At 43.8% G+C, this 25828-nt stretch overlaps 2 protein-coding genes and 1 long non-coding RNA gene across 7 annotated transcripts in view; 1 reads left to right on the top strand and 2 right to left on the bottom strand.

The window, feature by feature from the left end:
* The window catches only part of LOC308475411, a 32311-nt gene extending 31198 nt beyond the window's left edge, over window positions 1-1113 (top strand). For all 3 annotated transcript variants that reach the window (XR_013985161.1, XR_013985162.1, XR_013985163.1), the window contains one exon: window positions 141-1113. This is a non-coding gene — a long non-coding RNA (uncharacterized lncRNA). The remainder of the gene's footprint in view (window positions 1-140) is intronic.
* LOC308475090 (uncharacterized protein) overlaps window positions 1-25828 on the bottom strand; it is a 105547-nt gene that overhangs the window by 28445 nt on the left and 51274 nt on the right. Inside the window, exon 1 of one of the 3 annotated variants that reach the window (XM_081001930.1) lies at window positions 22168-22485. The exons of 1 other annotated variant lie outside the window; for it this stretch is intronic. The gene's annotated coding sequence lies outside the window, so the exon portion shown is untranslated. Of the gene's footprint in view, window positions 1-22167; window positions 22486-25828 lie in introns of those variants that run through there. One more of the 3 variants, XM_081001932.1, reaches the window with a different exon arrangement.
* Window positions 952-21724, bottom strand: LOC308475201 (uncharacterized protein). The gene is made up of 6 exons (XM_081002208.1): window positions 21590-21724; window positions 20653-20870; window positions 20375-20456; window positions 20009-20091; window positions 19143-19269; window positions 952-2154 (listed from the first exon to the last, which is right to left on the bottom strand). Exons 2-6 carry the CDS (start codon window positions 20800-20802, stop codon window positions 1148-1150), a joined length of 1449 nt encoding a protein of 482 aa, XP_080858334.1. The 5' UTR covers window positions 20803-20870; window positions 21590-21724; the 3' UTR covers window positions 952-1147.

The raw sequence follows: 25828 nt of genomic DNA, 5'->3' as shown, positions 1-25828 counted from the left end.
GCAAATAAATTTAAAAAAGCATAAATGAGGATATTGACAAGCTGGAACTTGTGCAAAGGAAGGAGATTTATGTATTTATTTAATTTGTAAATCACCTGACCAGTGGTGCCGACTTGAATAAAATATTGATGGGGGGCCAGGTAAGGTCTGCCTTGCACTATCCATCACATGATGCATGCACACCATTTGAATGGCAATGCCTATAATGGCAGTGACTTTTTAAAAAAGTAATATTTTGAGCCCGTAGTTCAATTTCCCAGCAGCTCCCCCGGAGAACACTTCTAGCATTTAATCTCCTCTACTTGTGGCATTGTTCAGCAGTGGGGAAAGTGACCTCTTCACACCGGATGTCCATTTGGTATGGCCGTTTCCAGGTTTTTTCCTGCTCATTGTGTTTGTCTTTCATTTGTTCTCCTGGGTGTGTTGCCAGTAGAAGCCACAATTCTGTGGGTACTCTAGGTGGTGCAGAAAGCACCTAGAAGCTCCCTAGTGGTTGAAGTGCCGATCAAACTTCAGTTTTGTGCTCTATAAATTCCAATTAGGAGTACTGGGGGTGGTTCAGATTCTGGGGCAGTGCTTTTGGCCAGCAGAGGGAATCACAGGGCCAGCCTACTTTCCCTTTAAAGGAAAATTGGGTCTCCAGTTGTTTTTGGACTAGAACTCCCATCATCCCTAGCTGAAAGGAGCAATGGGGAGGGATGATGGAAACTATCGTCCCGGGAGCTGCTGGGGATCCAAGTTTGGGAAAGCCTCCTTTGAAGCAACTTTTGCGTTTGGCCCGCAAAGATTGGACCTGTCCACATTTGTATTTTCTTGTGTTTTGTTTTTCTCATAACCTTTGCGCGGTTTTTAAAAATTTCTTAAAGGGGCAAATTGATAGCAAAATTGTATGGCAAGTTGCGGAAGAATAAAAGGTTGCATTTGAAAAAAAAACAAAGAAAACCTGGGAGGTGGCCTCCTCAAATATTTTATGGGGGGGCAAAGACCCCTAGGAATTTAAGAGTGGCTGTATTCCCTACACCCACATGTCTCAGAATGCTTAGAATATAAAAACACAACATAAAAACACAAAACATCACATGTTAAAATAGTATTAGATGTCAATAAGAAAAAGGCCTGGTTAAAAAGGTGTGGATTTGCCTGGCTCCTAAAGTTGTATACTGGTTTTTCCAACCTTTGTATGGATTCTTTGATGGGAAGTGAGAGAGGAGCTCTTCCTGAAACTCTTTCCACATTCCACACACTGATAGGGTTTCGCCCCTGTATGAATTCTCTGATGGGAAGTGAAATTGGACCTCCTACTGAAGCTCTTTCCACATTCCACACAGTGATAGGGTTTCTCCCCTGTATGAATTCTTTGATGGTAAGTGAGATGGGAGCTATTCCTGAAGCTCTTTTCACATTCCACACACTGATAGGGTTTCTCCCCTGTATGAATTCTTTGATGCTTAGTGAGATCGGAGCTCTGACTGAAGCTCTTTCCACATTCCACACACTGATAGGGTTTCTCCCCTGTATGAATTCTCTGATGCCTAGTGAAACTGGAGCTATCAGTGAAGCTCTTTCCACATTCCACACACTGATAGGGTTTCTCCCCTGTATGAATTCTGTGATGGGAAGTGAGAGAGGAGCTATCTGTGAAGCTCTTTCCACATTCCACACACTGATAGGGTTTCTCCCCTGTATGAATTCTTTGATGGGAAATGAGAGAGGAGCTCTTCCTGAAGCTCTTTCCACATTCCACACACTGATAGGGTTTCTCCCCTGTGTGAATTCTGTGATGGGAAGTGAGATGGGAGCTCTTCCTGAAGCTCTTTCCACATACAAAGCACTGAAAGGGTTTCCCCCCTGTATGAATTCTTTGGTTGGAAGTGAGAGAGGAGCTCTGCCTGAAGCTCTTCGCACATTCCACACACTGATAGGGTTTCTCCCCTTTATGAATCCTTTGATGGGAGGTGAGATTGGAGCTGTTCCTGAAGCTCTTTCCACATTCCACACACTGATAAACTTTCTTTCCAATGATGTTTTGTTGATGGGAAGTGGAATGGGAGTTTTGACTGCAGCTTTCTCCACACTCCAAATTTTTACGTGGCTTCTCCTCCCTGGGGATTTTATCGTGGTCACCTTTGTTCTCAATTTCCGATTCATCACAATCTGCAATGGAGACAAAAAGGGATTGGAGCCTTAGAAACAAATGGAGAAGAACTCAAGGGAGTTGGGTATGTGTTCATTACCTGTGTTGTTTGTCATTGACCAACATATTTATTATGAGATTCTGATGCGTTGTTGAATGTTGCTTTGTTTGATTTAAAGTAGTAGTCAAAATTGTGGAAGACTTGGAAAAAAATGTCGTTCTTCTTTTGGAATAATATTATAAATTTATATATCAATGGAAAGATAATTTGATCAAGAATGCAATCAAGAATGCAATCCAATGAAGTTTTTTCAATTACCCATATTCTATCAAACCATATAGCCAAATAACCAGGAAAAGGAAGCACAACTTGCTTACGTTGACTTTTGTCAGTGTCTTATGTGATTGCTATCAAGTTGGTCATTTAGTGAGGTTGAAAAACATAATCAAATTTTAAAAATGGCACAAAGAGTTGACTGGTCACCCAGAATGTGATGTAAAATTGTACTATTAAGTGAACAAGGCTACAGTTATGAAGAAATTAGATGAAAGATTGGGAAAAACTAAACCAAAGCTGGCCTTTCTATATTTTTGAAGAGGTATAAGGAGACTCAGTCACTACAAAATCAGACTGGTAAAGGCAGGAAATGTTGGGAAAGAAACATTCTGCATAGAAACAGTAAAGATGTTTGTACCTTTAAGAACAGTTTCTGTAAGCTCTGGGTAAATTGGGTACAGCTGGCCATGACTACAAAAGGAGAAAAGCTACAGTTTGAACCTGCCTGCAGGAAAAACACCCACAAGCTTTGCTGTTTGTTGTTTTATAATAAAACCTTTATTTAATTTGGTTTTACACCAGTTTCTGTCATCTGCCACCACTGGAAAATCCCCCTGGCACACAAAGCATTCAAAAATCATATTGTCAGGAAAGCATTGTTTAATGTTTGGATAAGATATAAAGATTTATTGGAAAATAAAACCCCAAGGTGGTTGTCACCAATGGAAGCAAAAGCTCTGAAAAGGCTCAATATGGAGGCCAAATGGCCGACATATTGGGAAATTTTGGAACAAGAAGGAGATAAATTGAGATTGCAGAGTTTTGAAAAACTAAAAAACAAAGTGAGAGATTGGCTTCATTACTATCAGATAATGGAGGCATATAATTTGGATAAGAAAATTGGCTTCCAGGTGGAAAAGTCAAAATTAGAAACAGAACTGCTAGAACCTAAAACTAAGAATCTGTCAAGAATGTATAACTTGCTGTTGAAATGGAATACTCAGGATGAAACGGTGAAATCTGCTATGATTAAATGGGCACAAGATGTTGGACATAATATTATGTTTGCTGACTGGGAACAGTTATGGACCACAGGTATGAAGTTTACGGCATGTAATGCCTTAAGAGAGAATATTATGAAAATGATATACAGGTGGTACATGACCCCAGTCAAGCTTGCAAAAATCTATCATTTGCCCGATAATAAATGCTGGAAATGTAAAGAAACTGAAGGTACATTCTTTCACCTTTGGTGCACATGCCCAAAGATTAAGGCTTTCTGGGAAATGATATATAATGAATTGAAAAAGGTATTTAAATATACCTTCTTGAAGAAACCAGAGGCCTTTCTTTTGGGCATTGTCGGCCAATTGGTGCCAAAGAAGGACAGAACTTTTTTTATGTCTGCTACAACAGCAGCAAGAATACTTATTGCAAAGTATTGGAAGACACAAGATCTACCCACTCTGGAAGAATGGCAGATGAAGGTGATTGACTACATGGAACTGGCAGAAATGATTGGCAGAATCCGAGACCAGGGAGAAGAGTTGGTGAAAGAACACTGGAAGAAATTTAAAGACTATTTACAGAAATATTGTAAAATTAATGAATCTTAGAAGGATGTTGGATAGAAACTAAGTGGTTTCCAGCTGTAATGCTTTAAGAGATATGAAAAAAGGTTTACAAATGGGTAAAAGCTTAATGGTAAGGATTTGCTGAACTAACAAACTGAACTGGAATACAAAAAAGGGAGGTACGAGGAGGTCCGGGGAAATAAGTGTAAGGAAGATATGCTATGGAAAATTAATGTGTTCTTAACTGTTTTTATTTTGTATTTTTTTTGTTTTTGTTTTTGTTTCATTTCTTTGTTATATCCTAATAAGGGTTTTTTATTTTTCTTGCTGTATTTTGTATTTTCTTGTATTTTTACTTTTTGTTTTTGTGTAATTCTTGTATTTTTTGAAATTTTAATAAATATCATTAAAAAAAAAAAATCCCCTTGTAACAGGTTATGGGCCCAGTCCTGAGTGGGCAGAGACAGAACATGAAAATAACCCAGAGACTAGAAGCAACTCAGCTGGTTTCTCAAGCAGCTGGCTGTGTGGAGGCGCTGGCAGAGTGTTTGTTTGAGACCAGGAGCCGAACAATTCTTCAAGCCACGTGTGAGTAAAGACTGAGTGGAAAGCTGAAAGCTGGGTGGAGCCATGGCTGGACTTGGACTTGGAGCTGGAGCTCAAGGGGGAGCTTCATATTTTCCAGTAGAGAAACTGGGAGAGTCCAATTATATGTCATGGAGTTTACAGATGCAGGCATTTTTAAAGAAAGAACAATGTTGGACTGTTATTGTTAACCCTCCTGTAAAAGATGAGGATGAAGAAGTAGATGAAGCAGACCAAAGACTGGAGGACAAAGCATATGCCAATCTAATTTTGAGTTTAGAAAAGTCTGTTATCTCATGTGTGAGACCTTGAAACAGCAAGTGAGATCTGGAAAGCACTGAAAGCAATACACATTAGCGACACTGCTGGCAGCAAAATTACTCTGAGAGCTCTGTACCGAGCCAGACTAAGTGAGGGTGAATGTGTTTCAAAACACCTTCAAGGAATGCATGATTTATTTTCACAGTTAAATGAACTTGGGGAACATTTTTCTGAGCGGAGAAAGGTTTATATTGTGCTGTCTTCACTTCCTGAGTCATGGAATAATTTAGTGATGACACTGGAGGCAATTCCAGAAAGCCAATTAACGATGCATTTCTTAACTGGGCGTTTGCTTGATGAGGAGGAAAGACGCCATGAGAGGAAGGTGACAATCCCTCACCGTAACTCCGGAAATGGGAGGCAGTCCAGTAAAAGATGTGCAACTGATGAGGGGCGGCAACATAAAGAGGTTGTAGACCACAGAGAGGAAGCAGCTTTCACAGTCAGAAAATGCTATTGTTGTGGGTCAACCAAGCATTTAGCCGACAGTGTACTGTGTCTGGGGGAGAAAACACAAGAAAAGGGCAGCCTGCATTTGCTGGGAAGCGAGGAGACAGGAAGAGTCGAGTCCAGTATGTTTCTGCAGCAGTTCGAGGCACCAGTCACGACGTTGGACAGGACTGGATTTTAGACTCAGCAGTGACAAACATTTTTGTTAAGTCTGCACAAGCCCTTGTAGAAAAGCAACCTTGTAAATCTGTAAATGTAGTACTAGCTGACGGAACAGTGCATGAGTCAGCTGGAAAGGGTAGTGTGAATATCAACTGTTTAAGTACCAAATTTACCAATGTTTTATGTGTACCAAGTTTAGAAATTAATTTGCTTTCAGTTACAAGTCTTGTTAAGCAGGGGTTTATGGTAACCTTCTCTGGGTCAGGATGTAAAATAGAGAAAGCTGGAAAAGTGGTTACACTAAAAAATGGTTTATTTGTTTTGAAAGACCAGCTAATAAGTGAGTCTGGGGCATGTGTTAAAGCCTGTAATAGAGTCTTGCATGATGAGTGCCAGCATCTGTGGCATCGTCATTTGGGGCATGCCAATTTCCGCAGTATGCAAAAATGCCAGAATTAAGTAAGGGAATTAAAATGAAAAAATGTTCAGTTTTTCTGGACTGCAATACTTGTAAGGAGTCTAAAATTAAGCAGGGATCTTATCCTGAAAGTAATAGAATTAGCAAGAAGCCATTTGCTTTAGTACACTCAGACCTTTGTGGGCCATTTGCAGAATCTGAAGGAGGAGCAAAGTTTTTTCTGGTTCTTGTGGATGATTATAGCCGGTATACTTGTTAAAACACAAAAGTGAAACTGGTCAACTGATTAAAAATTGGGTCAACGATATAGAAAGGCAGTTTCCCTACAAAGTTACCCAATTCCAGAGTGACCGTGGAGGCGAGTTCATGTCTGAAGCTCTCCAGGTATGGTTGAAAAAACGTGGTATTAGTCACCGTAAATTGTGTCCTTTTTCGCCTGAAGAAAATTCAGTTGCAGAATGCAAGATAAGGTCTTTGCAAACAATGCTAGATTCTCTGCTAAGTGATTCTGGCTTATCCAGGAAGTTTTGGGGGGAAGCAATTCTCTGTGCTAATTACCTACAGAACAGATTGTTTCATTCTACCATAAACAATACCCCTCATTTTTTGCTTTATGGAAAAAAACCTTTTTTTGGATCATGTTAAAACTTTTGGTTGTTGGGCTTGGGTTCACATCCCAAAGGGACAGAGAAGGAAAGGCGATCCCAAGGCAAAGAAACTTAGGTTTGTTGGCTATCAAAGTTGGTCAAAAGGGTATCGTTTTGCACTAGGGCGTGGCAGAGTTGTGATATCAAGACATGCAGAGTTTTGTGAGCAAGATGGTTGGGCTCGTTTACATGGAAATTCAGAAGTTGTATTGTCTTCAGATGATACAGATAAATTTGTGAAATCTGAGGAAGAAAAGTCACAAATTAGAGAAAGTTCTGAAAGTGATAGTGATGAGGAATCAGGGGATGAGGGTCCCAGTACACAATCTCCTAAAGCTGAACCAATTTCTCCTGAGGAAGATGAATCAGAAGAGGAAGATAGTTCAGAGGGGGAGAGTGCTCAAGTTAGAAGATCACAAAGAAGCAATAAGGGGGTACCTCCAGAAAGGTTTACTATACAAGAAGTTAAAACTGTTGATGTGAAGAAAGAGCCTCGTGATTATGAGGAGGTTTTAAAGTTACCACACCAGGAAACAGTAAGGTGGAAAAATGCAATGAGAGCAGAAATGAAATCTTTAGCAAAACATAATGTGTTTACTATTGAGCCATTGCCAGAAGGAAAAAAGGCAGTGGACTGTAGATGGGTGTATAAAATAAAACATTTAGCAGTTGGTAGTGTTAAGCACAAAGCTAGGCTGGTAGCACGAGGCTTTACGCAAAGAAAAGATGGAAGTTTTGATGAAACCTTTCTCCTACTGCAAGGAGTGAAAGTGTACATTTACTAATAGCTATTGCAGCACAACGTGGGTTTAAGGTAAACCATTTTGATATTGAAACAACTTACCTTAATGCAACTCTGCACGAAGAAATTTTTATGAATCAAGCACCAGGATCAAACAATCAGCTAGAAATTGGAACGAGTGTCGTGATAATGCTTTGAAAAATCTTGGCTTTAAAAGAAGCTTAGCTGATAATTGCTTGTACACTAAAGGAAAGGGTGATAAACAAGAATTATGTTTATCTTATGTTGATGATTTGCTTTATTCTAGAAAAAATCAAAAGCAAGTGAAAAAATTTGCAGAACAACTAAGAAAGGAATTTAAAGTAAGAGATTTGGGGCCAGTAAAAAAAAGTATCTACCGTAGGTCTAGAAATTCAAGGAACAAACGATGGAAGTTTTTTGTCGAGTCAAAAAGATAAAATAATGGAATTACTTGAAAGAAACAATATGCAAAACAGCAAGGGAGTAAAAACCCCATTGGAAATAGTTTTTTTCAAGAATGAAGGAGAATGCACAGAACCAGTAAATCCTGAAATGTACCATTCAATAGTTGGAAGTTTATTATACATTTCATTGTGGAGCAGACCAGATTTGAGTTATGCAGTTAGAAGACTGAGCAAACTAGTAAGCTATCCCACAGAAAATGCCTGGAAAGGTTTAAAACATATTTTCCAGTATTTAAAGCATACACTTGATTATTGTTTAAGATTACCATCTTCAGGGTCTACAAAATTGCAGTGTTACATTGACAGCGATTGGGCCAACTTGCCTGATAGAAAATCAATTTCTGGCATGGTGTTTCAATTTGGGGATTCCTTGATAGGTTGGAAGTCCAAAAAGCAAGGAATCGTAGTCACATCTTCAACAAAGACCGAATACTGTGCTTTATCGGAGTTGTGTAATGAAATAAAATTTTACGTTCAAATCCTCAGTGATTTCGATATACAATGTGATTATCCAGTTCAAACATGGGAAGACAATCAAGCTGTAATAACTTTGGCAGTGTCTGAGCAGTTTAAAAATAAATTCAAACATTTAGAAATTAAGTATCAAAATATGACTGAAAATGATAAACTAAACCTGATAATGCTAAAATATTGTGAGAGTATGCAAAATGTGGCTGATATATTTACGAAAGCACTAACTTTTGAGAAACATGCACAACTAGTGGCAAAATTAGGAATTGTTGTGTATGATGTATAAACATGTTTTGTATATGTATAAAGTACCGTTTTGTTTCTGTCTCTGTCTGAATGAGAGGGGGTGTTGGGAAAGAAACATTCTGCACAGAAACAGTAAAGATGTTTGTACTTTTAAGAACAGTTTCTGTAAGCTCTGGGTAAATTGGGTACAGCTGGCCATGACTACAAAAGGAGAAAAGCTGCAGTTTGAACCTGCCTGCAGGAAAAACACCCACAAGCTTTGCTGTTTGTTGTTTTATAATAAAACCTTTATTTAATTTGGTTTTACACCAGTCTTGTGGTGTCACAGTTTCTGTCATCTGCCACCAGTGGAAAATCCCCCTCTAACAGGAAAAGGTGCACAAAGGCAAGTGACGGTTGAAGAATGGAGTGACTGTGCCTACATGACAGAAAAAAATCATCTGGGTGTATACAAGACGATATGGTGCAATGTAATGGGAAGATGAGTGCAAGGACTGGTCTAAATGTTAGAATTCTAAGGGAAAAGCCATTGTTATCTCTCAAGCAAAGGTTGGAAAGATTAAACCCGTGTTAACTGGACAGCGGAACAATGGGACACTACCTTGCTTGGTAGTGATGGCATGAAATACGCAAGTTTCTTTAATCGGATAAGAGGAGAAGAATCAGAGAAGATTTACATCCTACTTGCATTACACCGACCGTGAAACACCCAGACAGTGTGATGATCTGGGGTTGTATGGCAGCAAAAGGTGTGGGCAGAATTTGATCATTAATGGGAATATAAATGCTCCAAAATGCATAAACGAAATATTTGAGCCCCAACTGAAGTGTTCCGCAGGTGATCTTTTCCCAGATACTGAAGCATTTATATATATTTAATATATATAATTCCAAAATGGTGTCGTCGTTAGTGGTAGCATCGACTTAAGCTCCGCATCAGTTGATGCTGTTTTTATTATTTTTATCACTTTTTATTAGCTTTTATCAGCCTCAGTGTTTTATCTTTGTTATTTGGCAGCTATTAATTTACAATGCTTGAGCCAAGGGCATGAGTTAAAAGCTTTAGAGAAAGTCTGGAAAGTTCCAGAGAAAGCCTTAATTAGCTCCGGCTCAGCAGGTGTGGAGATTAGATGCCTATCGTGGGTAGATGCCGAGCTTCCTTGATTTACAACAGAAATTAGCAGCGGCTCTATCTCTGGGAAATGCCTAGGAAAAAGAAACGACCGGCCTCATCTCCACAAGTGAGCCCACAGAAGAGCAAGCAGAGCAAAATGGACGATTTTGTAAGAGCGCAGAATTCAGAACTCACTGCACCAAACAGAACTCATTCCCAGGTAGGTGGGGGATGCTTTAATGGGTGAAGATCACCCAGCGGAGAATGCTGAGATGAGTGCTCATGAACTACCATCTGAGGGGGCACCGCTCTATTCAGAAATACTCGCGGACCACTGTCTGCTGACTGCAAGAACAGTGGAGGAAATTAACATCAAATTAGAAAAGGTAACGTCTCTCCTGATGGAGTTGGTCTCCTGGCAGCCAAAAATAGCTCACTCAGTACTAAAGAGACCGACCACAGCGTTGCCCTCCCTCAAGACCATCGCATACAGGGGTGTAACTGGTCTGGACTTGATAACCGAGAGACTACAAATACTAAAAACAACAAAAGCGAAAGTAGGGACCTGATCCTACAAAGTACTCAAGTAGCTCTCGATATATATCCTTTTAATGGTATGCTGCCTTACTGGAAATCAATTGACAAACTTTAAGCTTTTACTAAATATCCATTGCAACACTCTGATCGCGATAAACTTGCTCTGCACGGACCCCCAGCACACTAGACTCATGCTGACATTTTCTGACTCAGCTACCCCTAAAATGCTACTGAAATATAGGGCCATTTTACAGGACTATAATATTGTTTTAAGGCGTCTTTTTAAAGACACAGAACGAAAACAACTACTGCCAAACTTGTCGTATAGCCGGACCAACCCCAAGCAATCGGCACCCTCTCTGCCGAAGGGCTTTTGCCATAGGGCCATGATTCATTCGGGAGGGCCGTCAAAGAGGAATATGTGCGGTGAACCCAGCCGCAATACTCCCTTGGAGAGGAAAACATCAAAGCAAAAAGGCCAAACACACAAAGAATGCCAGCCCAATCTAGATAATTCAAAGATAAGACACTCCATTACGCCTTTGGCAGATCCAGAATTTCACCACTCTCTACTCCAGCTGGAATGTGATCAGCCAATGCCAAGTGACGACCCTCCCAAGGGAAATAGGACACATAGAGAGCCAGAGACAGATTTAATTGTCTTTGACGAAGACCCCCCGATGGTCCCAGCAATTCAGAAAACACCGTCGATGCCGGGAAATTGGGAAAATGCTGCAAATCAACCCCGAGAACAATGACACCGTGCATATCCTAAGAACGGTTGCATCATTTCCGAACCAGTGGGAGAGCTGATAACAATTTCCCCATCACAATGAAGCCAAGCCAGTTATGGAACGAGCAGCCTTAACTTCATCTCATAGAACATAGCGGGTTGGGCCAACAAACTAGGGGACGAGCCATTTCGTGAATATATAACGGGTTTTGACATAATGCTGCAGGAAACTTGGGCAACTGACAACATAGTTTTCGACGGTTACGACGCTTATGAAATCACAGCCTCTAAACCGCTCAGAAGGGGGCGACCGAGGGGGGGCGCTAGTAACTGGTTTCCACTTGGTGTCACAAGTTACTGAGTGCTCAGTTTTCGAGCAGTTGGCACTGGGGATCACTTTGCATCTGGAATCCAAGGGTATCATTCTTGTTTCAGCTTATATCCCACCATATACAGTGCAAACACAGATCGAGAGCACGTGGCGTAAATTCCATAGTTTCCTTTATTCCCTACAAATTAGGCACCCTGGATCGCCTTTTTACCTAATGGGAGATATGAATGCCAGAATAGGCTCAAATGATGATAGCCTGGAAATAAAATTCCCAATATTAAGAGATCTAAAGGAAAATAGCGCCCTCTTTCTAAACCCACCCCCACGTAGACATTCGAAAGATTGCCAAATCAACTATGCCGGATTCTGCCTGGCTTTTTTACAAATAAGTCTTGACCTCATCATTGCTAATGGGGCATTTCCCGGGGACAGAGAAGGTGAGTTCACATTCATAAATACAAATGGAGCCAGCACAGTAGTAGACTACTGCCTCAAAAACAGAGATGCCTTCGAATCAATTAAAAAATTCACTATAGATAATAGGACTGAAAGCGGCCACCTACCTCTAATCATCTCCACCACTGGCCAAAATTCAATTCAGCGCTCTCACATAGAACATAGATAAAGCAAATTATCCGGCATTGCGTAGGAAAAAATGGACACCTGAGATAGCAATTGCAGTTGAGAATAGATTGAATTCACAAACTGCAATTAAGTTAAGATCAATTATAATAAACAATCTATCAGTAGACTCCTCCCTGACGGCTTATGAAAATCTCATTGAGTCCTTGCAGGATGTGGTTTCGGTTAACATAAACTCAGCCGGCAAGCCCCGCACTGCAAAAGGGCACGGTTGGTTTGACCTAGAGTGCCGCACAAAGAAGGAAGCCTTAAGAAACGCTTATTTGGCCTATAGAAACGCTGGATTAAACTACTTACCTCCATCGTATTTTAAAATCAAAAAAGAGTATAAAACCCTTTTGGCCTCAAAAAAAAGACAGTCTGAACAAAATTCCTGGTCCCTGCTATTGAATGCCTCACTAAACAATGAAACTAAACTCTTTTGGCTTCTGGTCTCCGACTCAATGAAAAATAGTTCCTCAGCCCCCAACTGTGTCATTCCAGCTCAGGTTTAGGAGAATCACTTCAGAAATATATTTATGGAAAATCCAAACCTCCCTTCCAGCTTACAGGAGGATGACAGGGCAGAACTGTCACTGCTCCCTAATTGGAGGCCGGTTACTGTGGAGGAAGTCCATACATTAATTGGGAATCTGAAGAGTGGAAAGGCTCCGGGGAAAGACTTTATCCCAGCAGAGTTGATTACATCAAACCAGCACTGGTGGGCTCCGCTTCTGGCAGCACTCTTTACGGTAGTAAATAACTCGGGTAAGGTACCAAATAGCTGGAAACATGCTATAGTAGTTCCAATCTTTAAGAGAGGCCACCCAAATGTACCTTCCAATTATAGGCCAATTAGCCTGTTCTCAATAATTGGGAAGCTGTATGCCCGTTTCCTCAGTAGCAAACTGACAACCTTTCTAAATGAACATAATATACTATCTGAAGCCCAGGCAGCTTTTCGTGAGAACCATTCAACATCAGACCACTGTCTAATGCTGTCCTTCCTAGCTGAGAAGTATACCAGGCCTCTACAGGGTAAACTCTTCGTGGCCTTTATGGATCTGAAATCAGCATTTGACTCCATCCCCAGATCCCAGCTTTGGTCCAAATTAAGTCTGATTTTGCAGGACAAACGACTTCTCTTTCTCATAAAAGCCCTGTACAATGGAACCAAACTGCAGGTCCGATGCGGTCGACAGGGACAGCTATCGAACAGCATCGAGATGACTAGGGGGGTGAGACAGGGTTGTATTTTGACCTAGAAGAGAACTTAATGGACCCAGATGGACACATTCCAAAAATAGGAATGAAAAGGAGCCCTCTGTTGTTATATGCTGATGACGCGGCCATCATCTCACGTTCCAGACCGGGTTTGAATTATCTGCTGAGGAAATTTTCTGATTACTGTTCTGGAAATGGTTTTTCCATTAATTATGAAAAATCTAAAATTTTAGTCTTCGAAAGAAGATTCTCCCAGTCTAAATGGGTGCTGGATGGCCATAACCTTGAACATGTAAAATACTTCAATTACCTAGGGCTCACATTTCATCATACAGGATCGTGGAAGCACCATTGGCAAACCTCCCTTCAAAAGGCGGAGATTACAAAGCTAGCCATACATAGATTCTTCTTCACAAAGGCCGGCAAATATGTTCCAGCAGCCTTAAGGGTTTTCAACACAAAGCCCGTTTCCCAACTCCTGTATGCAGCAAATGTCTGGCATAATGGGGACCTGCCAAAGCTAGATGGCTTTCAGGCAAAATTTATACGATCTCTGCTGCAGGTACCTACCTGCATCCCCAACTCCATACTTCTGTTAGAAGCTGATGAATGCCCAATTTCAACTAAAGCATGGTGGTCTGCCCTAAAACATTGGCTCAGGATTTCAGTGTTTGATCTAGGGAAGGGTCTGTACCAACATCTGACCCATGAGGAATTTGTCAGCAAATGGCAGAAAACCATGGCTAAAAAAGCCACCTCTATTGGTCTGTCTCCCCCCCCCCAACTGTATCACCTGGGTTATGAAGGCGCCCAAAAGGTTTTAAAGCAAAGATTATGGGACAATGCACACAGTGACTTGCCATCTCGATCACACGCAGTCTGCAGTCTGCTGGCAGCAGGAGTTCAATATGGGTATGTCTTTAAGTTAACATCTTACATCAAAAACCTGACAGTACCCAACTATCGAAGGCTTTTCACCAAAGCCAGACTAAATGTCTTCCTCTCTGCAGTGCTGGATGGTAGGTTGAGAGGAGTTCCCTACCAGGACAGACTTTGCTCGTGTGCTCAGGACATTGATTCCATAGATCAGATTTTGTTGCATTGTGCAAAATATGAGCAGGCCAGGGCTGAACTGATACTACCCTTGCTGGTACCCTTCCTGGGAAAATCAGAGGCTCACTATGTCAGGTTCCTACTGGAAGACCGGACAAAAACTAGAATGTTAGCAGTGGCAAAGTTTTTATCTGTGGTTGCAAGAACAAATGAGTCCTATATTCTAAACAAAATGCTTGATTAACCCGGAGGTAGGTTATATGAACTGTGTATTGATTTGTAATGATTTGTTGGGTCTCTGGACCGTAATAAAGATTGTTGTTGTTGTTATATATATTTATATATTTTTATTTATTATTTCAACAGGATTCAGCTCCATATCATGTTGCTACTGTGTGCAAAAGGTGCTTTCAAGATAATGATATTTCACTGCTGGAATGGCCTGGGAATAGCTTTAACCCAATCAGAAATCTTTGGAGCTGACTAAAGAAACTTGTAAGTCAGAAGTAACCCAGCAATAAAGCCCAATTGAAGCAGTGATCTGTGGGCCTGACAAGATGTCTCGGGAAGTGTGCTGTCTCCCCGGGGCTAAGATCCAAGATGTAACTGAACGACTGCAAGGAATCATAAAACCCACTGACAAATACCCCTTCCTCTTGGTTCATGTGGGAACCAATGACACTGCAAGCAATAGCCTCCAGAAGATCAAAAGAGACTACGAGGCTCTGGGCAGGAAATTGAAGCAACTAAATGCACAAATTGTCATCTCATCTGTCCTCCCAGTTGAACGACGTGGCCCAGGGAGAGAGGGAAAAATAGTGGAAGTGAACAGCTGGCTTCGCAAATGGTGTAAACAGGAACGGTTTGGATTCTTAGATCACGGACTGCAGTTTCTTGAAAATGGACTTCTGGCAAGTGATGGGCTGCACCTCACAACGGTTGGGAGAAATGTTTTTGCCAAAAATCTCAGAAACCTCATCAGGAGAGCTTTAAACTGACTAATGTGGGGGAGGGAGACAGTGCTCCTGAAGGTAGGAGTCTATCAATTGATGAAGATGATCATCCAAATGTCATAGACCAAATGGAGCAAACACCACGCAGACCTAGTGGTGGGAGGAAAAAATCCTTAAATAAGAGACACGGGGGAATGATTAATGGACTTCAATGTCTGTACCCTAATGCGCAAAGCATGGGAAATAAACAAGATGAGCTTGAGCTCTTGGTACAGCAAACTAAATATGACATAATAGGCATCACTGAAACCTGGTGGGATAAGTCCCACGATTGGAATGTAATAATGGAGCGATACAATCTATTTCAGAGAAACAGACCAGACAAGAAAGGAGGAGGAGTGGCGTTATATGTCAGGGATGTGTATACCTGTGAAGAGATCCAAGATTTAGAACCTCAAAGCCAAAGTGAGAGCATTTGGGTCAAAATTTAAGGGAGAGAAGAATAACAGAGACCTCATTGTGGGAGTTTACTATAGATCCCCAAGCCAAACGGAGGACATAGATGATGCCTTCCTGGAACAGATGGCCAAGCATGCAAAAGGAAGGGAGATAGTAGTAATGGGGGACTTCAATTACCCGGATATTTGTTGGATGTCAAACTCAGCCAAGAGCATAAGGTCAAACAGATTCCTCACTGGCCTTGCAGACAACTTCATTGTCCAGAAAGTGGGAGAAGCAACAAGAGGAACAGCCATTTTAGATCTGGTCCTAACCAATGTTGATGACCTGGTTAGTGGGGTAGAAGTGGAAGGATCATTAGGCGCGAGTGATCATGCTCTTCTGAAGTTTACTATACAGCGGAAAGGAGCAGCCAAGCATACTAGGACTCAATTTCTTGACTTTAAGAAAGCCGACTTCATAAAACTTAGGGAAGTGCTGGGTGAGATCCCATGGACAGTTATACTAAAAGGAAAGGGAGTTCATGATGGCTGGGAGTTTGTTAAGAGGGAGATAGTAAAAGCACAACGTCAGGCAATACCAATGAGACGGAAACATGGAAGGTGCTTAAAGAAGCCAGGGTGGCTATCTAAAGAACTTTTAACTGAGTTAAGATTAAAAAAGGATGTGTACAAAAAATGGAAAAGGGGGGAAACCACCAAAGAGGAATTCAAACAAATAGCCAGCACATGTAGACACAAAGTCAGAAAAGCTAAAGCACAGAATGAACTCAGGCTTGCTAGAGAGGTTAAAAGCAACAAAAAAGGCTTTTATGGGTATGTTCGTAGCAAAAGGAAGAACAAAGAAACAGTGGGGTCACTCAGAGGAGAAGATGGGGAAATGCAAACAGGGGACACAGAAAGGGCTGAACTCCTCAATGCCTTCTTTGCCTCAGTCTTCTCCGATAAAGAAAACAATGCCCGACTGAAGAATTTGGAGCAAATGATTCAGCAAAGGAAACACAGCCCAGAATAACTAAGGAGATAGTACAAGAATACTTGGCTAGTTTAGATGTATTCAAGTCTCCAGGGCCAGATGAACTGCATCCAAGAGTATTAAAAGAACTGGCAGATGTGATCTCAGAACCACTGGCAGTCATCTTTGAGAATTCCTGGAGAACAGGCGAAGTCCCGGCAGACTGGAGGAGGGCAAATGTTGTCCCTATTTTCAAAAAGGGGAATAGAGAGGACCCAAATAATTACCGCCCAGTCAGTCTGACATCAATACCAGGGAAGATTCTGGAGCAGATCATTAAGCAAACAGTCTGTGAGCACCTAGAAAGGAATGCTGTGATCACCAATAGTCAGCATGGATTTCTGAAAAATAAGTCATGTCAGACTAACCTGATCTCGTTTTTTGACAGAATTACAAGCCTGGTGGATGAAGGGAACGCAGTGGATGTAGCCTACCTTGATTTCAGCAAGGCATTTGACAAGGTGCCTCATGATATTCTTGTAAAGAAGCTGGTAAAATGTGGTCTTGACTATGCTACCACTCAGTGGATTTGTAACTGGCTGACTGACCGAACCCAAAGGGTGCTCATCAATGGTTCCTCTTCATCCTGGAGAAGAGTGACTAGTGGGGTGCCACAGGGTTCTGTCTTGGGCCCGGTCTTATTCAACATCTTTATCAACGACTTGGATGATGGACTCAAGGGCATCCTGATCAAATTTGCTGATGACACCAAATTGGGAGGGGTGGCTAACACCCCAGAGGACAGGATCACACTTCAAAACGACCTTGACAGATTAGAGAACTGGGCCAAAACAAACAAGATGAATTTTAACAGGGAGAAATGTAAAGTATTGCACTTGGGCAAAAAAAATGAGAGGCACAAATACAAGATGGGGGACACCTGGCTTGAGAGCAGTACATGTGAAAAGGATCTAGGAGTCTTGGTTGACCACAAACTTGACATGAGCCAACAGTGTGACGCGGCAGCTAAAAAAGCCAATCCAATTCTGGGCTGCATCAATAGGAGTATAGCATCTAGATCAAGGGAAGTAATAGTGCCACTGTATTCTGCTCTGGTCAGACCTCACCTGGAGTACTGTGTCCAGTTCTGGGCACCACAATTCAAGAAGGACACTGACAAACTGGAACGTGTCCAGAGGAGGGCAACCAAAATGGTCAAAGGCCTGGAAACGATGCCTTATGAGGAACGGCTAAGGGAGCTGGGCATGTTTAGCCTGGAGAGGAGGAGGTTAAGGGGTGATATGATAGCCATGTTCAAATATATAAAAGGATGTCACATAGAGGAGGGAGAAAGGTTGTTTTCTGCTGCTCCAGAGAAGCGGACACGGAGCAATGGATCCAAACTACAAGAAAGAAGATTCCACCTAAACATTAGGAAGAACTTCCTGACAGTAAGAGCTGTTTGACAGTGGAATTTGCTGCCAAGGAGTGTGGTGGAGTCTCCTTCTTTGGAGGTCTTTAAGCAGAGGCTTGACAACCATATGTCAGGAGTGCTCTCATGGTGTTTCCTGCTTGGCAGGGGGTTGGACTCGATGGCCCTTGTGGTCTCTTCCAACTCTAGGATTCTATGATTCTATGATTCTAATTAACAGAGGCAATAATTCAGTCTTGGTTTCCCATTATTACAGCTGCAGAACTAAAAACTTGGTTCACTTCATGGGAAGGCATTGTAAGGCCGTAATTAAAGCTAAAGGTTACCAATGGTTACCAAAGGTTTCACGTTTTTTCTTTATGACTGCTGTTCTAATAAATACTCCTTCATAAATTTCATTGCATTACATTCTTCATTAAATTATCTTTCCACTGCTATATAATTTTATGGGATTACTCCACACAAAAGTGGTGTTATGAGACATCAAAACTCAGAAATACACTTTTCACAAAAGGTTTCCATATTTTGGCCAATAGTATAAGTTGTTCATTTTAAAGTTAATGTTCTTTTTATATGGGATCAGATTATTATTATTATTTATGTTTCATTTTTATATGTGTGTTGGAAGCCGCCCAGAGTGGCTGGGGGAATGCAGGCAGATGGGCAGGGTATAAATAAAAATTATTATTATTACTACAGTGCTACCTTGATTTAAGAACAGTCCTCTTCCAGAAAAGATTAAGTTTGTAAACCAAGGTACCACTGTATCATCATCATCATCATCATCATCATCATCATCTTCACCAATGCAACTTCTACCTGAAATTCAATAAGTCTAGCTCTTCTCTGGGATGAATTTTGTTTGGCCCAGTCATGGCATCCCCTCCATCTCCAATGTCAGTCGTCTCTTTGGTCAACCCAAGACTGACAGGAGCAAAAACAAAAACAGAAAACCTGAAGCTACTTATTTTTCCTAACAATTCTGAAGCTGACATTTAAGATGGCCTGGGCAGTTGAGACCAGCCCAATCGTGGTAGAAAAAGGAATAATCTGAGGAAGATTGTTCAAAGAGAAAACTGTAATTTACTGTTTATTGTGGGGGTGTTGGGTTCCCAGGTGTTATAGGGGCCACTATTGAGCTCTGTGAAAATATGTGAGGTTGGTCCATAGACGTATTTTTTGAATTTCCAGGCAGATATGATCCCACAGGGAGCCTTACCAAGAGAGGCCACGATCCCACAATTCTCCTCCATGACGTCCTTATGCAGAGCTCTCTGGTCAGGATCCAGCAACGCCCACTCTTCGTCCGTGAAACAAACAGCGACATCTTCAAAGCACACTGGACCCTAAAAGAAAAAGGGAAATGTCCTCCTCTGAAACAGCAGAAATATGATCTGCTACACAATGCTCTGTTGCTTCCAGTTTGCCTGATGGAAGGATCCACTTTCTCCTCTCCTCGTGAGCTGTTCCCGGAAGGTTCCCTCCCAAAGCCGTAAAGCCAAATTCAAGGGATTCAGGGGAGCATGGAGAGGGGGAGGCGGAGGATTGCTGGGCAGGCCCCATTTTTCATCCGATGGGGCTGGTTAGGTGAATCCAGGCCACTATTTGTTCTCATTTGTCCACTGCTTAGAAAACAATTTTAGCATTCAGTGATCAATCTACAATTAAAATAAGCCTATTTTCGTCTCCTGACTCTGAGAGACAAGCAGGGAGGGCGGCTTATGGCAAAAGGAGAGGGAGCGACCGGTGGCTCCTCCTTATCCTGACTCAACTCAGCCTCTCAACCTTCCTCTCCCACTCGCCTCCTTCCTCTTCTGCCTCTGATTCTGCACTGCATTCTGCCACAGAGTCCCCCAGCTCACTAAGCCCTGTTTCCCCTTCAGCCTCTGACACCTCCTCTTCCCAGACTGCTCCCTCTTCTCCCTCTGACCGCTCATCCTTCCTCCACTTTCACTCCTTGGGCTCTGAGCCATCTTCCCTTCCTGGTTCCCCGGCTGCTTCCTCCCACCACTCCTCTGTGCCTAACCAGTCCATGAGATTGCTCCATCCCTCGGCCTCTGTCCCCACAAGGCAGCTTCCCCTGACCTGATCTGGTTCCACAGCCGCTGCTTCCCTTCTGCCCCCATGAAAAGGCGGATCAGGAGGTCTTGCCGGCATCCTTCTGCCACCTGCAAGAGAAAAAAGGTAAGCAGGACGCCAGGAGTGCCTGCTTCTCTCACAGGTGAAACAGGGCATCTCTAACTACAGATGGGCCTTTGAGAAAGACTTACCTACTGAGAGTATTTGGAGGTTTGTGCCCATTGCATATGTTTGTTTGTGCAGAAATACATCTCCCCTCTTCTGGACCCTTGTTCCCAACTGTCTCCCCCCAAAACAAGATGAAAAAACCCTCAGATGAGTTGGGAAACCAACAGAATGAGACCAGTGGAGAAAAACCACCTTCCTCCTTACCCAGTGGCATCTCTCTGGTGTCCAACGGAGGCCTCTCTGCCTCACAGGAATCCAGGTCCATTTCTGCAAAGAGATCCTTTCCCTGAGAAAGAAACAAGGATTCAAAACAGAGAATGGCGAGAAATACTAGAAAGGGAATGACAAAGACTTGAAGGGTGTGAGATCTCATTCCATGGATGCTTTCCCAGAAAATGGATGGGCCATCAGCAGACCATTATGGGATGTTCTCTGTCCTGTTTGGAGCCCCTTGGGAGTATCCAGAGGAAAGTCTCTCTCACCTGCTTCCTCTCCTCTGCCTGACTCAGGAGAAAACCTTCGGCCAGGGCCACCGCTTGGGAACTGGTCTCCGCTCCGCATTCCCTCACCCAGCTCTCCATCTCCGGGGGAAGGACAGCCAGGAACTGCTCCAAGATCACCAGGTCCAGCATCTCAGTTTTCGTGTGCCTTTCTGGCTTCAGCCACTGATGGTCAAGGTGGTAGAGTCGGCTGCAAACCTCTCGGGGTCCTTTGGCCTCCTGGCAGGAGAACTGCCTCAACTGCTGGCTCTGCACCTCTGTGCGGAGGGTGTCCACCTCACCCAGGATGTTCTGTACAGAGTTCTCCCAGAACCCCCCACTGCTCCCAGTTTGGTTGGCATGGCCTCTTCCTGCTTTGGGGCCAGCTGAGTCTTTCTCATCCATCTGTGCTCTCAGGAAGCCTCTGAGAGATCAAAAGGAACCCTTTGGTATTCTGCCAAGTTCTGTCAATCTAAATGAGAAGCTGCAGCAAATCCTACAAAGCAAATACATTGTTCTGTTACAGAATTTGTAGGACAGGGGGGAAAATGGTTCCCTGAGCAAGCATGGATGAGTCTTGCTGGGAACCAGGGCTGAAGTGCGCCGCATCCCAGACCATGAGATATCTTTTTGAAAAGAAAGAGGAGGAGGAAGAGGAGAAGAAATAAGTCTCTAGCCTTCAAGCAGTGCAGAATGTGGAGGCAATGGAAGGGATTTCTGTCAGATTAATCCACCTGGTTTCTGCTGCCTTCCAGTCAATGCATGAAGTCAGAACCGACTGATAAGGGAGTCATTTGTATCTTTTGATAAATGGATGCTTTTCTCTAGTGGGGGTCCTGACCTGGGGGTCCTCGGGAGTTGCTCCCCCCACCCCCACCCTCACCCCACCTCCACTCCCTGCTTCTGTCTCCTTTTCTGCAATCTCTGCCGCTGTCCAGACAGATTCGTGGGGTGAGATCTCTTTTTCTCTCTTCTGAGGGCCAGGAATGTATCTGGCCAACCCCCTGAGGGCCAAGTGGGCGGGGCCAAAGACATCTCCCTTGATTTTTTTTGTTGTTCTATTAGATAGCTTAACACAAACTGGTTTGCAATGCAGCAGCCAGACTATGGCCTGGGATGCCTCTATTCCTGGCCTCTCTTTCCTACTTTTCCTTCCTTACTGCCCGTTGTTTTTTTTTGGGGGGGGGGGCTAGTCCACCTCTTCCTCCAGCTTTGGAAAACCATTTGCAGATGTTTCCTCTGTTGTGCAATGAGGCTGAGCGACGTCACACAGAGTTAAAGTCCCAGGGACTCCTTTGTTTAAAGAAGGGAGATTTCGTGGGAGTCAGGGATCCTCTGATCTGCAGGAAGGAGAGCGTGGCACACCTGGCCCCTCCCTGGCAGGACCCTCTCCTCCCTGACTTGGGGTCCCCCCCTGCAGGAGCAGATCAGGCCCCCCAGGCACCCTCCCCTGCTGCAGCCCTGGGACCCCCACCGTTTCCCCACTGCACCCTCTGGGGGGAGAGAGAGGAGACTCACCCTTAGCTGTCAATCTTCCCTTTTTTTGCGGGAAATTCCCTTATTGCAGCGCCGTTTCCCGCTGCTTCCTGCTGCTATCCCGGATTGGTAGATAGGTGAGGCTGCTGATCCCTTATTTTCAAATCTGAAAGTTGACAGCTATGGACTCACCAGATCCCAGGAGGGGGCTGCGATTCGGCCCTTGCAGGAGAGACCCCAAAGCAGGAAAGGACTGGGGAGGGAGGGGCCTTGGCTCTGGAGGACCTGCCCCCCCTTGCTTCCTGTCCTCTCTAGGAAGGCAGCTCACTTCCCTTTAACCCTTGCAAAGCCGAGTCCCTCCGGCTCAGCCCTCTCTCGCTTGGCAGATCCTCAGATTATTATTATTTTTAATGGATTAAGGGGGGGCAGCTGCCCCCCCTGGCTACGCCAATGCCCAGATATCCTTTTGGAGCGCGAGGCTCTTGGCTGGACTCTGAGCATCTCCCTCCCTTGGCCAGAAACCAGAGGAAGAGCTTGCAGGGAAAAGGGCTTTGCAGGAGGCAAGGAAGCTCCTCCTAGAATTCAGGAGTGGAGAGATAGGAGGGGATCCCAGGGTCATCTAGTCCAACCCGAAGCCAGAGGGGGCCGGGTCTAAGTTCCCTAAACAGGCAGCCCTGTTTAGGGAAGCTTTTAATGTTTAATAGTTTATTGTATTTTAGTGTCTGATTGGAAGCCACCCAGAGTTTATTATTTATTATTATTACTACTACTACTACTACTACTACTACCCCCAGCAAGGCAGGAATCTCAGCTAAAGCATCCATGGCAGATGGCCGTCCGATCTCTGCTTAGAAACCTCCAAGGAAGGAGAGTCCACCACCTCCCAAGGGAGACCTTTCTCCTGCCAAACAAAAGTATGTCATTTCCCTTTCCAGAAATGCTTAATTGCTAATTCAAAGGACTGAAAATGGATGGTTGTTGTTATTATGTTTAGGGAAGCTTTGAATATTTGATGGCATATTGTATTTTAATATTTTGTTGGAAGCCGCCCAGAGTGGCTGGGAAACCCAGCCAGATGGGTGGGGTAAAAATTATTATTGTTATTATTATTGTTATTATTATTACTATTAAAATTGATCAGGTGAATGTTCTCCTTTCAAAAGAGGCAGGTGGAATCTCCACGGTTGCTAATAGCATAACGTTGAAAGTGCAGAGAAATATGGGGAGCCCTAGAGCATCTGCTTGGCATGCAGAATGTCCCAGGGTCAACCCCTGACATCTCCTGCAAGGGCTGGACGAAATCCCTGCCTGAAACTCTGGGGTGCTGCCAGTCAGTGTAGGCCAGGGGTCCTCAATCTATGTCCCACGGGTCAAATCCAGCCCACCAGGGTCGTGAATCTGGCCTGCCCTGCCATTTCAGAACCCGCCAAGTGTCTGAGGCTGAAAGCATCTCGCCACCCACTCAGTCAGCCCCCGTGAGGTACATGCCACTGGTGTTGTGGCAGCTCTACCAATGAAAGGCCAGGGGGTTTCGCCCGGGGACGGGGAAGTGTTGTCTTTTGGCTTGAAGAGTGAAGTTCAGGTTGGCGGAGGAAGGCAGACTTTGGTTTCGTTACGTAGAGGTTTACTTTAAAAGTGGGAAAAGGAATGCTCATTCATCTACAGTGGTACCTCGGGTTACATACTTAATTCGTTCCGGAGGTCCGTTATTAACCTGAAACTGTTCTTAACCTGAAGCACCACTTTAGCTAATGGAGCTCCTGCTGCCGCCGCACCGCCATAGCACGATTTCTGTTCTCATCCTGATGCAAAGTTCTTAACCTGAAGCACTATTTCTGGGTTAACAGAGTCTGTAACCTGAAGAGTATGTAACCCAAGGTACCACTGTATAGTCCTATTTCTATGAATGGTGCAGCGGTCTTTCCACTCATGTGGTTTACATGCTCTGAAAGTTGGGATCTGTTTGGATATTTAAATTTTAAAAGGATGGAGCGGAACTAGATATTGATCATCTCTTTTGCCTGGGGAGCCACATTCTGGTTGAAGGAGGCCAGGATTGGGCCCCAAGGCCTGGGATGTCCCTCCTCCCCTGCAGTAGGGCTTGGAATCCAGGAGAAAACTCTTGGAATAGCCTTGCCAGGTGCTCAGGGACGGACTCACCTGTCCCCACGTCCTTCTCTTTGCAGATGTGCTGCTGTTGCACATCCCTCCCCCACAGGTGAGTATTGGGGAGAACCAGAGCAGGGACTCAGACCTGCCCTCCTTGCCTCCCACTCTCGGAGGTGGAGAAGCCCTCCCTTCGTGAGGAACTGACAGCCTGACTTTTGCCTTTCAGCTGCTGGAGGAAGATCAGCTGTACCTGCTGGAGGTGATCCAGAACTCCCAGGCAGTTCAGCTCAGGGGGCTCTGCTCCAAGCAGGAGGCGGCCAAAGCCATCCTGGTGAGTGATGGGTGGTGTGGGGGACCCACATGGGGAAGTGGGGGAGGGAGCGGCTTTGGGGAAGGGGTTGTCCGTCTGCCGGAGAGGAGGACCCTACTGGCCTAGGCTCACGTATCCTGTTTGAAAGGATATATAGACGGAAGTCCCAATAAATCAGTTCATTCCTAAAAACCAAATGTCTGCTAGTTTCTGTTCCACATATGTTCATAAAGTCCAAATTGGAGCCTACTACAAGTTCCACAGCGTTGACAAGGATTCATAGCTGTCAACTTTCAGATTTGAAAATAAGGGATCAGCAGCCTCACCTGTCCCGGAGACAGTCTACGGGATATCTAACAATCCGGGATGGCAGCAGGAAACGGCACTGGAATAAGGGAATTTCCCGCAAAGAAAGGGAAGGTTGTCAGCTATGTGAGGATTTCCGGAATAATGCCTTGTTTCGCTCTCATGGGCTTCATCAGTAGTACATAGTCTAAGTAACAGAAATGAACATAATGTCGCAATTCATCATATTTTAACAAATGTACATCATATTATTATTATTATTATTATTATTATTATTATTATTAAAATAATAAATTTTATTTATACCCCGTCATCCCCAGCCGAAGCTGGGCTCAGGGTGGCTAACAACAATCAAAATAATCCAACATTCTAAAAACCTTTCATTATAAAAATTAATTAAAATCAAATTGATAGCAACCATTAAGCAAAATTCTGTGCAGATTGCCAGAGGAGGGGGTCAGGCTGCGCCCTGGCCAAAGGCCTGGTGGAACAGCTCTGTCTTGCAGGCCCTGCGGAAAGATGTCAGGTCCCGCAGGGCCCTAGTCTCTTGTGACAGAGCGTTCCACCAGATTGGAGCCGCGGCCGAGAAAGCCCTGGCTCTAGTTGAGGCCAGACTAACCTCTCTGTGGCCTGGGATCTTCAGGATGTTTTTATTTGCAGACCGTAAGTTCTTCTGTGGGACATACCAGGAGAGGCGGTCCCGTAAGTACGAGGGTCCTAGGCCGTATAGGGCTTTAAAGGTTAAAAGCAGCACCTTAAACCTGTACCTGTACTCCACTGGGAGCTAGTGCAGCTGGTATAGCACCGGGTGAATGTGATCTCGCAGCGAACACCCCGTAAGGAGTCTTGCCACGGCATTCTGCATCCGCTGGAGTTTCTGGGTCAGTCTCAAGGGCAGTCCCACGTAGAGCGAGTTACAATAACCAGTCTGGAGGTGACCGTTGCGTGGATCACAGTGGCTAGGTCAGGGCAAGAGAG

The sequence above is a fragment of the Podarcis pityusensis genome (assembly GCF_964106645.2).
Source record: "Podarcis pityusensis genome assembly, chromosome: 4".
Lineage (NCBI taxonomy): Eukaryota > Metazoa > Chordata > Lepidosauria > Squamata > Lacertidae > Podarcis > Podarcis pityusensis.
This window is presented reverse-complemented; position numbering and strand designations above follow the sequence as displayed.